Below are 12872 nucleotides of genomic sequence, written 5' to 3' on the forward strand. Positions count from 1 at the left end.
TTGATAGTGCGCCCTTTTATTTCGGACTGGGTTCGTATTTAGGGCCGGATTATCCCAAAAGTTTGTTTCGGTTTTCCAGGCACTTTCCATTGCACAGTACTTTCGTACTATGGATGCCAAGTCAGCGAAGCGTGATACCTCATGGCGATTTATGGCGTTAAGGATTCCCTTGTCCGTGCAATTATTGCAGAAAAATAAGATTGCGTCTTCCTCGCGATAGTCCTTAACCTTGTTCATCGCAAGGAGGAATCTGGCTCAATAGTGACGTACTGTTTCCTGGGGCTCTTGCCTCATGTGGGAAAGATCGCTTATGTTTGGGTGGGTGGGTGGAATTGAATCCGAACCCTTACCCGATCTGGGATCCAGGGGCCGAGGAATTTCCAATTTGGAAATTCTGGTTCCGGGGTGTTGCCCGATAATCCTGGCCTGCTGCCTGACTCTAAGTTCAGGGATTGGATGTTGTCCTTCCGTGAACGGGTATCCAGCTCGGAGAGCTCAGGAATCCGGACATAGTTGGTCCTCAATATGGAGGAGAGGTCGCCGCATTATTTCTCCACCACTGCAATATGATGGGTGACCGGCGGAGAGTTAATCTCCCTTTGATCGGGTTTAAGCCCAATCCGATCATAGTCCGTAGCGACTCCCAGGGCAGCGATGCGATCCAAGAGCTCGTTTAGGGAGGAAAGCTCCACTGGATCCATCTGTTCAGTGAGTGCCGATTTAACATGGAGGCTGTTTTCGATGACCCGAGAAGTCATCGTCGGTGCGGCGGTCGAACAGGCGGTCATGATGAAACCGCCTAGCCGGAGAGTTTGGCCGACAGCCAAAGCTCCCCCAATAGTAGTACCGTCTTTAAAGACGAGATGAGACATCCTTCCTTCTGGCGATGTCACAGAGGAACTCTCAATGAAAGCACCAATGTCAGTGTCAAAACCGGCGGATCTCGGGTAGGGTGTCCCGAACTGTGCGTCTAAGGCGGATGGTAACAGGAGGCAGGGGACACAATGTTTTACCCAGGTTCGGGCCCTCTTGATGGAGGTAAAACCCTACGTCCTGCTTGATTTATTCTTGATGATATGAGTATTACAAGAGTTGATCTACCACGAGATCGGAGAGGCTAAACCCTAGAAGCTAGCCTATGGTACGATTGTATGTTGTCCTACGGACTAAAACCCTCCGGTTTATATAGACACCAGAGGGGGCTAGGGTTACACCAGGTCGGTTACAAAGGAGGAGATATACATATCCGTGTTGCCTAGCTTGCCTTCCACGCCAAGTAGAGTCCCATCCGGATACGAGATGAAGTCTTCAATCTTGAATCTTCATAGTCCAACAGTCCGGCCAAAGGATATAATCCGGCTATCCGGATACCCCCTAATCCAGGACTCCCTCACCGGCCCTCCCCCCTCCTTCACTCCTTTATATACGTGGCCAGGGGGCACCCCATAGACACACAAGTTGATCATTGATCCCTTAGCCGTGTGCGATGCCCCCTCCACCATAATCCACCTCGATCATATCATAGCGGTGTTTAGGCGAAGCCCTGCGTCGGTAGCAACATAATCGCCATCATCACGCCGTCGTGCTGACGGAACTCTCCCGTGAAGCTCTGCTGGATCGGAGTTCGTGGGACGTCATCGAGCTGAACGTGTGCTGAACTCGGAGGTGCCGTACGTTCGGTACTTGGATCGGTCGGATCGTGAAGACGTACGAGTACATCAACCGCGTTCTCATAACGCTTCCGCTTACGGTCTACGAGGGTACGTGGACGATACTCTCCTCTCTCGTTGCTATGCATCACCATGATCTTGCGTGTGCGTAGGAAAATTTTGAAATTACTACGTTCCCCAACAATTGCTTAGTTAGTATGCTTGAAGTATTATTGTTTTTATGTCAATAAACTTTTGTCTTGAATATTTCGGATATGAACATTCATGCCACAATAAAGGAAATTACATTGAGAATTATGCTAGGTAGCATTCCACATCAAAAATTCTGTTTTTATCATTTACCTACTCGAGGACGAGCAGGAATTAAGCTTGGGGATGCTTGATACGTCTCCAATGTATCTATAATTTTTTATTGTTTCATGCTATTATATTATCTGTTTTGGATGTTAATGGGCTTATTTATACACTATTATATTATTTTTGGGACTAACCTACTAACCCAAGGCCTAGTGCAAATTGCTGTTTTTTTTACCTACTTCAGTGTTTCAAAGAAAAGGAATATCAAACGAAATCCAAATGGAATGAAACCTTCGGGAGAGTTATTTTTGGAACAAACGTGATCCTGGGGACTTGGAGTAGACGTCAAGAAATCAACGAGGTGGCCATGAGGCAGGGAGGCGCGCCTGCTCCCCTGGGCGCGCCCCCCATCCTCGTGGGCCCCTCGTGGCTCCACCGACCTACTTCTTCCTCCTATATATACCCATATACCCCGAAAACATCCAGGAGCACCACGAAACCCTATTTCCACCGCCGCAACCTTCTGTACCCAAGAGATCCCTTCTTGGGGCCTTTTCCGGAGCTCCGCCGGAGGGGGAATCGATCACGGAGGGCTTCTACATCAACACCATAGCCTCTCCGATGATGTGTGAGTAGTTTACCTCAGACCTTCAGGTCCAAGTTATTAGCTAGATGGCTTCTTCTCTCTTTGGATCTCAATACAATATCCTCCTCGATCTTCTTGGAGATCTATTTGATGTAACTCTTTTTGCAGTGTGTTTGTCGAGATCCGATGAATTGTGAGTTTATGATCAAGTTTATCTATGAACAATATTTGATTCTTCTCTGAAATCTTTTATGTATGACTGGTTATCTTTGCAAGTCTCTTCAAATTAACAGTTTGGTTTAGCCTACTAGATTGATCTTTCTTGTAATGGGAGAAGTGCTTAGCTTTGGGTTCAATCTTGCGGTGTCCTTTCCCAGTGACAGCAGGGGCAGCAAGGCACGTATTGTATTGTTGCCATCGAGGATAAAAAGATGGGGTTTATATCATATTGCTTGTGTTTATCCCTCTACATCTTGTCATCTTGCTTAATGCATTACTCTGTTCTTATAAACTTAATACTCTAGATGCATGCTGGATAGCGGTCGATGTGTGGAGTAATATTAATAGATGTAGAATCATTTCGGTCTACTTGTCACAGACGTGATGCCTATATACATGATCATGCCTAGATATTCTCATAATTATGCACTTTTCTATCAATTGCTCGACAGTAATTCGTTCACCCACCGTAATACTTATGCTATCTTGAGAGAAGCCACTAGTGAAACCTATGGCCCTCGGGTCTATTCTCTATTATATTAATCTCCCGTCAACTAGCTATTTCTGGCACCATTTATTTTGTAATCTTTACTTTCAATCTATATCATAAAAATACCAAAAATAGTTATCTTATTATTATTATCTTTATCAAATCTCACTCTCGTAAGTGATCGTGAAGGGATTGACAACCCCTTTATCATGTTGGTTGCGAGGTTCTTATTTGTTTGTGTAGGTACGAGGGACTTGCGTGTAGTCTCCTACTGGATTGATACCTTGGTTCTCAAAAACTGAGGGAACTACTTACGCTACTTTGCTGCATCACCCTTTCCTCTTTCCGGGAAAACCAGCGCAGTGCTCAAGAGGTAGCAGTGTGTCAATGCGGGGCCGGAGTTAGTTTCTCGGTCGACGTGCCTATTTAATGATGGCAGGCGGGCGGACAGGCAGCCTGCTTGAGTGCGGTAGATATTTGTCTCGTCCCGTCTAGTAACGCCTCTCTGACATTGAACGGGCACGGAGACCGGGACACAGCGTGAGCGGTGCTCTTAGCCGGTGAGCCGCTTCAATGCCGACACCAGTGAAAGGCCACGTCAGCTCTAGGCCGACATCAATGCAGCGCTAGTGCTCTAAAGCAGCATGAATGTAGGAAACCGCTTCGGGCGAGAAAGGGCGTGGGTGAGGGAGAGGGTTTTTGATGAGACTAGGTGGTCATACGCGTGCATGGCAGTCGCAGCCACCCCCCCCCCCCCCCCCCTCTTGGCTTGCGAGAAAAAAGACATCTAAATGGGTCCACGGATGAATGGAGTATCATATTGGACAGCACGGTACAGGCGAATGCACATGGTTTAAAGATCAATGATGGAGATGCCCCACCAATGTGACGCTCCTAGCAGCACATAGTCGGAAGCCCAATTCAGCCTCTCACGCTAGGTACGTAGTTAAAATGTATTTGTTCACATATTTGAAAAAGGTGTTTACACATTTTAAAAAATATGCATATAATTTCAAAACGTGTTCACTTATTTATAGAAAGATGCATCTAGGGCACGTTCATGTGCCTTTTGCAGCCGTTGGCCCATTCTATGTATAGTATAAAAGATTTGAATGAGAGAGCTTTGTGAAATTATTGACCTGGTCAAAATCGGATGACCCAATTTCAATTGGAGACCTCAATTGATTTTGAGCACTTTAAAATTAGGGAGCTTAGTGTTATAGACTTATACACTTGCACAATGCCCCTTGCATTTCTACAAAGCTATAAGATACGAGGAGTTAAGTCACTCGATTAGGAAATCGTCTAAATATGTTGATGTCTTGCAGCCTTTGCACGTGGTTCACGATTGAAAAGAGCCAAAATACAATTAAAGGTCATGAGGTGAGCATTTGAGAATCTTAAGCAATCATAGTATGCCCTGTGAAAACCTAGATTCTGGCAATGTGGTTTGATTCGGTGACGACAATGCTTGAGTGTCGCTCCTTTCTTGAAGGTGTTGCTGCTAAAAAATCTCATGATCTGTGTGATGTCATGAGATGATTGGTGTGCATATGGTCATTGTTGTAACTTGCCAATCATGGATCTGATCACTTTAGATTTTTCTTTTTCCCCACGTACACATAGCTTTGGCCTTATATGACTATGTTATTTTCTAGCATGTTTTGACTATGCAGAAGCCGGATGTGTGCTATTTGGGTTTGTATCCACTTGATGCTTCTTTTGAGTCAATAAAATCCACCTTTTATCAAAAAATAGTATGTCATGCGAAAGGCACAACATTTTGAATGTTGAAACATACAAGAATATGCCTTACTCGGTTGACTGCACAAGATAGTGGATCGATAGATGACAGTGTCTATTATCTCTTAGAACTACAATTTGTTCACTCGCTTGTGTAATATAAAACCGGAAGAACTTAGTATAGAAGAGGAATTGAAAACAAGCATAATGTTGAGTTGGAGTCGAGTTTATTCATTTTTTATTTGTGCCTTCGAGAGATATTGGCCTCACAAGAAAGTAGAACTATATTTTTGTTTGTATTAGGTTCCACATGCGATTAAATACATTTGTTTATTTATGTCTCTTGAAAGCTTGCTAGTCCCACATATGTGTAGAGGTGCTTTTCACTATTGGTGAAGGTTGTTGGTCCTGTATGTGAGCTCACGATCAACTCCAAACTTTATAAGTAGGAAAGACTACTCAGTTATGAAAAGCACGTTTGAGAAATAGTTGCTCACATATCATTAAAGTTGTTTTGTGTTCGTATGTAGGGAATGCATTAGTTTCTTCAAAGAAACAAATATGGCTGAGTGGTTTGAAAGTAATGGATTTTAAAATTTCAAAATCTGGTTTACATATTGCTGATGTCAATTATTTTTGTGTTTAGTGAGCACTGAATGATCTGGTATTACAATGCTTGAGTAGAGAGATGTACGTGTCTCGTGTCCATAAGCATGCCACCATATAACATTTGAGTTTTGAAAATTGTTCGTGTTATTTTTGAAATATATTCATGGATATATAAAAATGTTCATCTAATTTTTAAAAAGTGTTCATTTATGATAAAAAATACTTAATTTTGTGAAAATGTACATGTATTCTCGAAAATATTTATGAATGGTCAAATGTTCACGAATACAATTCCATGAAGTAAACCACAGAAAGAATTTTTGTATCGGGAAAACGACAAGAAACGCCTAGGACAACTAAAGAAAACCACCCAAACGAAATAACGATTCTGACCAGTTTGGGTCAGCCCAGTAACGAACGCTCTGTGCGAATTCCTGACAACCTGTCGTACAAAGCGTCAGATAGGGAGAACATGTCTGTTATACCGAGAACATTGCCTGCCGCGGACAGTAGTTGGCCTAGCGCTCAGGTGCTACCCACTAAATTGTTCTTTGTACATAAATCTCAAAATATATAATCTAACTATCTATATTTTTTAATATTTAAAAGTATTAGTGTGTTACTGAAAATACATATATTAAAATTAAGTTTTTTTTGAACATCAGTACAGACACAAGCGCTCATACATATACGCATACATTTACCCCTATGAAGGCACACACACCCTACCCCTCCGAGAGACTGAGCCGGCATGCCATCTTGAGATTTACAAATCCAGGAATAATGCGAACACCAGGACTTGAACCCTGATGGACTGGGGATACCAGTGTCCCTCTAACCATCCAATCACAGTTTGGTTCGCATATTAAAACTAAGTTATTCATAAGTGTAATGTTCATGTAATTACCAGAATTGTTTTCACATTTCAAAAATCATATAAACAAAAAAAGTGTGTAGGCGAGTTTAGCTATTGGCCTGGACCACAACAGGGCACCGTGTGAGCGAGCGACCACTATTACTCGCAATAGCGAGAAATTGCATTTTCGTGTTATGAGTAACTATCGTAGCGTTACTTTGATTTATGTATGGCATATACAATTATCGATGAAATCTTTTCCTTATGTATTTCACATCATCTAGAGAAGGCAATAGTACATGTTATACAATGTATTATAGTCAATTGTTATCTCTACCATTCAAATTTACAAGACCCTGAAATTATGAAATGATTAAAAAAATAGAAAACATGTGAAGACAAAAAAAATCCCATATAATGATGACACATCTCTTATCTTTCTTCATAAGGGATAATCTCTTGGCTAAGAGAAGGCAAGACCTCTTTTTTCCTTTGTCTCTCTTCCACCTCACCAGTTATTCATGCAATGTAAATGAACTGTTCAGCTGATGTTACCGAAAGCGCAGAGTAGATAGCAGGCAACGACCAAATGTGTATTCAGAACGATTTGCAACTGTGAACTTTCTTCTCACACTTGTGAACCTATCTTAAAGACATGTATCCTTTTCTCTCATTGGTTTATTAGATCTAATGTGCAGATCATTTCTTTCACCATGACTGTTTTTTGTTTCATATATGCATATTACAGCTACAATGACCAGGTCAAGTAAATGTAGATTAGTGACAGAGGACAATCCAATCTTTGTCGAAATCAATATACTCCCTCTGTCCCAAAATATAAGAACGTTTTTGACACTACACTAGTGTCAAAAACGTTCTTATATTGTGGGACGGAGGGAGTATTTCTGAAATTCCAAATGATGTACTTTTCACAGGTGATTTAATGTACTATATGGTATGTGAGAGAATCCAACAAATGGACTTGTGCTAACTTGTTCCTTTTGCTTGTCTGTGATACAATGCTAGATAACTTTAAACTGGGAATTTATGACTTCATGCAGATATTAGTGAGTCGCAGTATGGTTTCAGCCATAGATCACCGTCAATAAAAGATGTGTTCAAGTAAGGCAATGCTTGCACGTCGCTGAGCTCAAGAGCGTACGGCACTCTGCCCGCCAGGTGTGCGCCATCGCCTGTACACTTGTACTCTCCATAAAACACACTCCTGGCAATGGAAATCATAGAACAAACCGATGTTAGCGTGCATTCTGAGTTGATTCCAGAAAACACTAGCAGTTCAGGAGAGGCATACTGATCTCTTGAAGGATCATTCCAATCATTCCATCCATCGGAGGCGATGATATTTGACATCGTAGTGTATGCGAATACAACACGGGAGTAAGGTCTCCATGCTCGCCCGAGCCATATCCACCCGGTGCCGCCGATGCTGCAGTTGACAAATGAATAGCCGCTGTTTTCTTTGTTGGATTCCCGGGCATGCGCAGTAACTGAACCAGTGATGGATCTCACCCCTGCAGGCACAGGATCTGCTATGGAAATCAATCTGCAGTTCTGAGGAGTGCACATGTGGAAGCAAGCAATTAGTGAACAAACTCGGTGCTTTTTCTTCCACTCCTTGAGAAATAACTTTGACTCACCTCATAGAGTGACCTAGCATCTCCGAAGATGAAGTCAATGGAGCCCTGAATGAAACATTCCTTGAAGTAATGCCGGCCCCGATCATCGTGCAGTGTATCTTGTGCCCCAAAGAAGCCACAGCCCCAGAATGCCGCCTGGTCACCACCGATCCTCAGAGCGACTGCCTGAGCACCGACATCACCGGGTCTTGGAATTGGTGCTACATTCTAGTGTCAGGATGATTAACAGAGTTACGTACAGTGCTACTCAAAGTGCATGCAGTGTGGCTTAACTGAAGCATGATCTGCGATGTTTGTAGTTACCAACTTACCATGAAGCTGATGTTCTTCGCGACAAAGCCGGTGGCGAAGACAGAAACTGAAGCGCTGTAGAAGGTTCCATGTGACGAGTTAGCTGTGTCATTCCACATGATCGCCGTCAGATCAAATCCCTGCCCCTGAAATGTGATGTTGGGCTTGGTAGCAGGGACTGTCACTTTCTCACTGTAACAAGGCAGCTTCATTAACAGCACAGTTATCAATTTTGCACTTTGGACATGGAGTGCTGCCAGCCTGATCAAAGGAAAATTGCTTACAGGTAGATGCCCTTATTGATCCACAGAACATTCCTCTTTTGGCTGGATCTTGGCACAGCATCAACCGCGGACTGCACCGTGGTGAAGTCACAGCAGCCATTGGGATCGACACAGAAGATCGATGTTGCTGCGGTGTCAGGCAGTGGGAAGTCCGGAGGGAAATCATCGCAAAGCGGGTTGTATGCACCACGATGGCGATGATAGTTAGAAAAATAATGAACTGTGAGCAAATTAAATGGAAAGGATGGTGTTGCAAGATCAAGCAGGGCTCGAAGGAATGAAGTGGTTGGGTTATTGAGATGGGCAAAGAAGAGCAGAAATGCAGCAGGTACACAGAAATAGAGGGAAATGGCTTTGGTGCTCATTTGTATGGCTGGAAGTCTCACTATTGCTTCGGAATATGAGATGGGTCTCAGGGCATTTTAACAGGATCGAATGTGCTTTAAGAAGCAGCCTAAATTGCATGCCTTGCAAACAACCGATCTCCTTTCTTCAAGCTTGAGACGCCGCACAAGCCAGTTGCCCACAGGAACAGCTATCATCTAAACAATGAAGCATTTCCTGAAGTGAAAAGGTGGGTTCATGTCACTGTCAGAATCCAGGCATTATCTGATCAAGTAGTTGCTTCAAAGATTGGTTCGCCCCGACAATTAGCAAATGCTCATATCCAAAAGAGGAAACCATGAGATCATGCGAAAGAGGTGTGCTTAACTATAAAAACAGAAGAAAGGAAAATATAAGAGCTCGGCAAAAAAGCGAATATATTTTGTTACCTTAATCCCAGTAAGTTGTAAACCAAAGAAATAGCAGGTCACCATCACAAGACAGAAATAAACAGGCTATAGATGATATTGCTTCAAACAAGGTTCATAGTGTGCCTGCCATAGCCCATAGGACCAGCCAACCACTGGGCAACAACTGCCACAATTTGCATGACCAGACATATCTAAACCAAGACTTGCACAGATGCATTTAATGCGCATGTTCAGATAAATCACAGAGGGCACAAGATCTCGCAACAGATGTCAAAACACCAAAGCTAGACGAATTCTAAGTGGACACTTTTATCTATAATAATGACTAGGTTTGACAAGCTCAAGCTGCCGTAAATGCTTTCTTCCCAGTGCCACCTGTGGACACAGGTGGAATGACTTTAGGGACGTTCAACCACACGGATTTTGACAAAGGCATGCAGCACATACAGAACAGGAAAAATCAGCATCGAATGAAGTCCAGTCCCCCAGTTTAGGAATCCGGACAAGCAGGGGACTGGTAATCCATCAGTTCCTGGAATCCCAGTAATTTGTTGTGAAGCAATAAAAGTAACCGCCCAGTTTCTGGAACCCCACTGTGTATTATTAAACTTACAGTTGTGACATAAGAGTATTTCATCCCAAGAAAATCAAAAATAATATTTACGGTTGCTTGGTTATGACCACGGCAATACAGCACTACATCAAGTACTCCAACCCCAATGTGGGAATGACAAACTATTTTCCCATAAAAGGTTAAGTATAGGTAAAAACAAAAGAATGAATGTTTTCCTTCATTTGTAAAATCATTTTAAAGCAAGCGGAAGACTGACATAGCTTTGGAGTCCTTGCACAGGGTTACAACTTTTAAGCCTCACATTCCCAAGTAATTTAAGGCGGGCCAAAAGAATTGAAACCATGAAGAACTAGACAATACATCAGCTAGAAAGCAATACCAGCACTGGCCAATGATGACATGGTCTCATTCCTTGACCCGGAAGAAAGGAGAAATGTGAGCAGGAATACTGGGGTGCCTCTGCTCATACCTACAAGGCAAAGGGATTCACTTCCAAGTTAGATGCCACCACAAGTAAGAAGAATAAGAGATAGCCCTGAAGTCCTCCAGTGTGTCACTTACCTATGATACTTTTTCACAAAACGAAGGCAGTTTCTGCGGACAATAATAGTCCTATTCATCTTTGCACTGTGGCGTGTTCCAGCAATAATTCTGCCTCTGATAAAAACAGTTCCAGTGAATGTGCACTTCCTGTCAATGTATGTCCCTGAGATAAAATAATTTAATAATCTTATTTCATTCTCCCTGGAATGGAGCAAGCTAATAATATGATTGAATTCTTATAAGCAGCATACAACGGTCTTGTAGCGAAGGTCACCATACACTGACAAGGTTGACACGGCGATGTTTTTTCCGCCGCCCCGTTGGAGCGCGACCTATGTCCTATATGACGAGAAGTGCTTGGCTCATGGAACATCGTCACGTCCCCTTAGCACCACGTATAAAAGGGAGGTCATGCCCCTTGTGCAGACACACATGTTCACATGGATGGGACTATGTTTTCGCCTCTGAGGGCTACGCGCCTACGCCCATCTCAGGCACACATGCTTCTGCTCTGTTTAGGGTGTTCTAATGATGAGATCAACATTCTATTTATGTTAACCCTAAAGTATTATGTCTATCATTGGTATCATGAGCTCCTTGATCTCTGTTCAGAACCCTAATAGGCCTACCTTGATGTTATTTGCTTAAGCTATAGGCCTGATCTTCGTGATTAAGTGTTGAAACATGTATCGGTCATTGCCTCCTCAATCCTAAGTGCTTGAAATTAATTCCTACTGTTTTTCTGGTTATTGATGTGGTGATTATCCTAAGTCCCTAGTTAATCAAGTTAACGATCTAATCATGTATGCACCGAATTTGATTAACTGACACTGTTAGACCATGTTTTAAGTCTTAATTCATTGGTATGTCAATGTCACATGCTAATGCTCATGTTTAGTAGCTAACTGGATTCGTTTTAATCCCCAATGATTACGTTCAAGACCGAACTGAATTCTGTTAGCTGCAATTCGCGTTAGTCACGGCTGGTAACAATTGAGTAGGAGGGGAATTGCAAACTGAAAACTCTAGTGGTTTTCCCCAAATCAGGAACCCAAACCATAGATTACCCCTAATCCTGAACCTTGAAGAAAATCCCCAAAAAGTAGAGGGCTCGGGATGCTCACTGCGCCGACGCGTGCGTTGGAGAAGCCGGAAATTAAGGAAGACGACGCCCGCGTTCTCCATGCCGCGCGCGCCGCCATCAACTTCTCATGCCGCCCTGCGTAGACTTGCTGCTCCGGCCCCGCTTGATTCACTCCGAAAGGCGATGGCGAACGTGGCGACGCGCCTCATGTTGCCGCCCCGCCGTCATCTTCCTCGTGGGAGACGCGCGGGATCTAGGCGCAGCTTACGTGCCGTGCGTCGCCGCCGTCATCACCTCATGGCCGCTGCGGCAACAAACACCGCCAGCAGCTCTCCTGCGCGCCGCCGATAGTGAGGCGGAGCAGCGGTAGGCTGGGCTGCCTTTTTTTTTTTTTTGAGGGAAGGCTGGGCTGTTTCTTGGACTTCGAGCGCCTTAGGGGGCCCATTGCTTGTTCCCCTTAAGGTAATTTCGGCTACTGGGCCGAATAATTAACGGGCTACAGTCGCCTTTGTACCCGAAATGAACTTTTCGGCCCTTAAGATTTTATTCAGTGCGTCATGAAGTTTCTAATAATATTTCTAAAAAAATGAAGTTTCTAATAATGTTGTATGCACTGTAAAAAATAGTAATTGTGCCAAAAATTATGTGATTTTTTTATAAACTAGACAATTGCCCGTGCGTTGCAACGGGAGTATAAACATTCTAGTAGATTAGCCCCTGACTGCACGTCTATTATTGTATTATTGTTTTTGAGAATCCATGTATATTATTATATTGATACGCTAAAATCTTACCAAATCTTTGTATGCAACCGCCATGATTTATCTGCCATTTTATTGTTAAGCATTTATTTGGTAAGAATTGAATGACTTGCCAACAAAATATGTGTTTATTTTGATAAGATAATAAACATGAGACAATGAATGGATGGGAGAAAAATCATATATGGGAGGAAAAAATCAAAGAGGATAAGGAAATAGTGGGACGTATATATGGAAGGTTAGACGAAAGAGAGATGAAATGGGAACCTTGTGTTTTTCTTGAGTAGTAGAGATATTGATACGCTAAAATCTTACCAAATCTTTGTATGCAATCGCCATGATTTCTCTGCCATTTTATTGTTAAGCACTTATTTGGTAAAAATTTAATGACTTGCCAACAAAATATGTGTTTATTTTGGTAAGATAATAAACATGAGACAATTGAATGGGTG

The 12872-nt window shown here is 42.9% G+C and overlaps 1 protein-coding gene across 2 annotated transcripts; it reads right to left on the reverse strand.

Annotated features, from left to right (window-relative positions):
* Positions 1-7391: 7391 nt before the first annotated feature.
* Positions 7392-10501, reverse strand: LOC125531125 (putative pectinesterase 8). Of its 2 annotated transcripts, none has more exons than XM_048695532.2 (5): positions 10412-10501; positions 8704-9264; positions 8440-8611; positions 8129-8335; positions 7392-8042 (listed from the first exon to the last, which is right to left on the reverse strand). In XM_048695532.2, the coding sequence occupies exons 2-5, from the start codon at positions 9066-9068 to the stop codon at positions 7524-7526; spliced, it is 1263 nt and encodes a 420-aa protein (XP_048551489.2). In that variant the 5' UTR covers positions 9069-9264; positions 10412-10501; the 3' UTR covers positions 7392-7523. The 2 variants fall into 2 exon arrangements, with proteins under 2 accessions (XP_048551489.2, XP_048551491.2); XM_048695534.2 differs by having other exon boundaries at positions 7392-7695; positions 7783-8042; positions 8704-10439.
* Between the last annotated feature and the right edge of the window lie 2371 nt (positions 10502-12872).

This window comes from Triticum urartu, chromosome 4A (assembly GCF_056163025.1).
Source record: "Triticum urartu cultivar PI428250 chromosome 4A, HENAU_Tu73, whole genome shotgun sequence".
Taxonomy (NCBI): domain Eukaryota; kingdom Viridiplantae; phylum Streptophyta; class Magnoliopsida; order Poales; family Poaceae; genus Triticum; species Triticum urartu.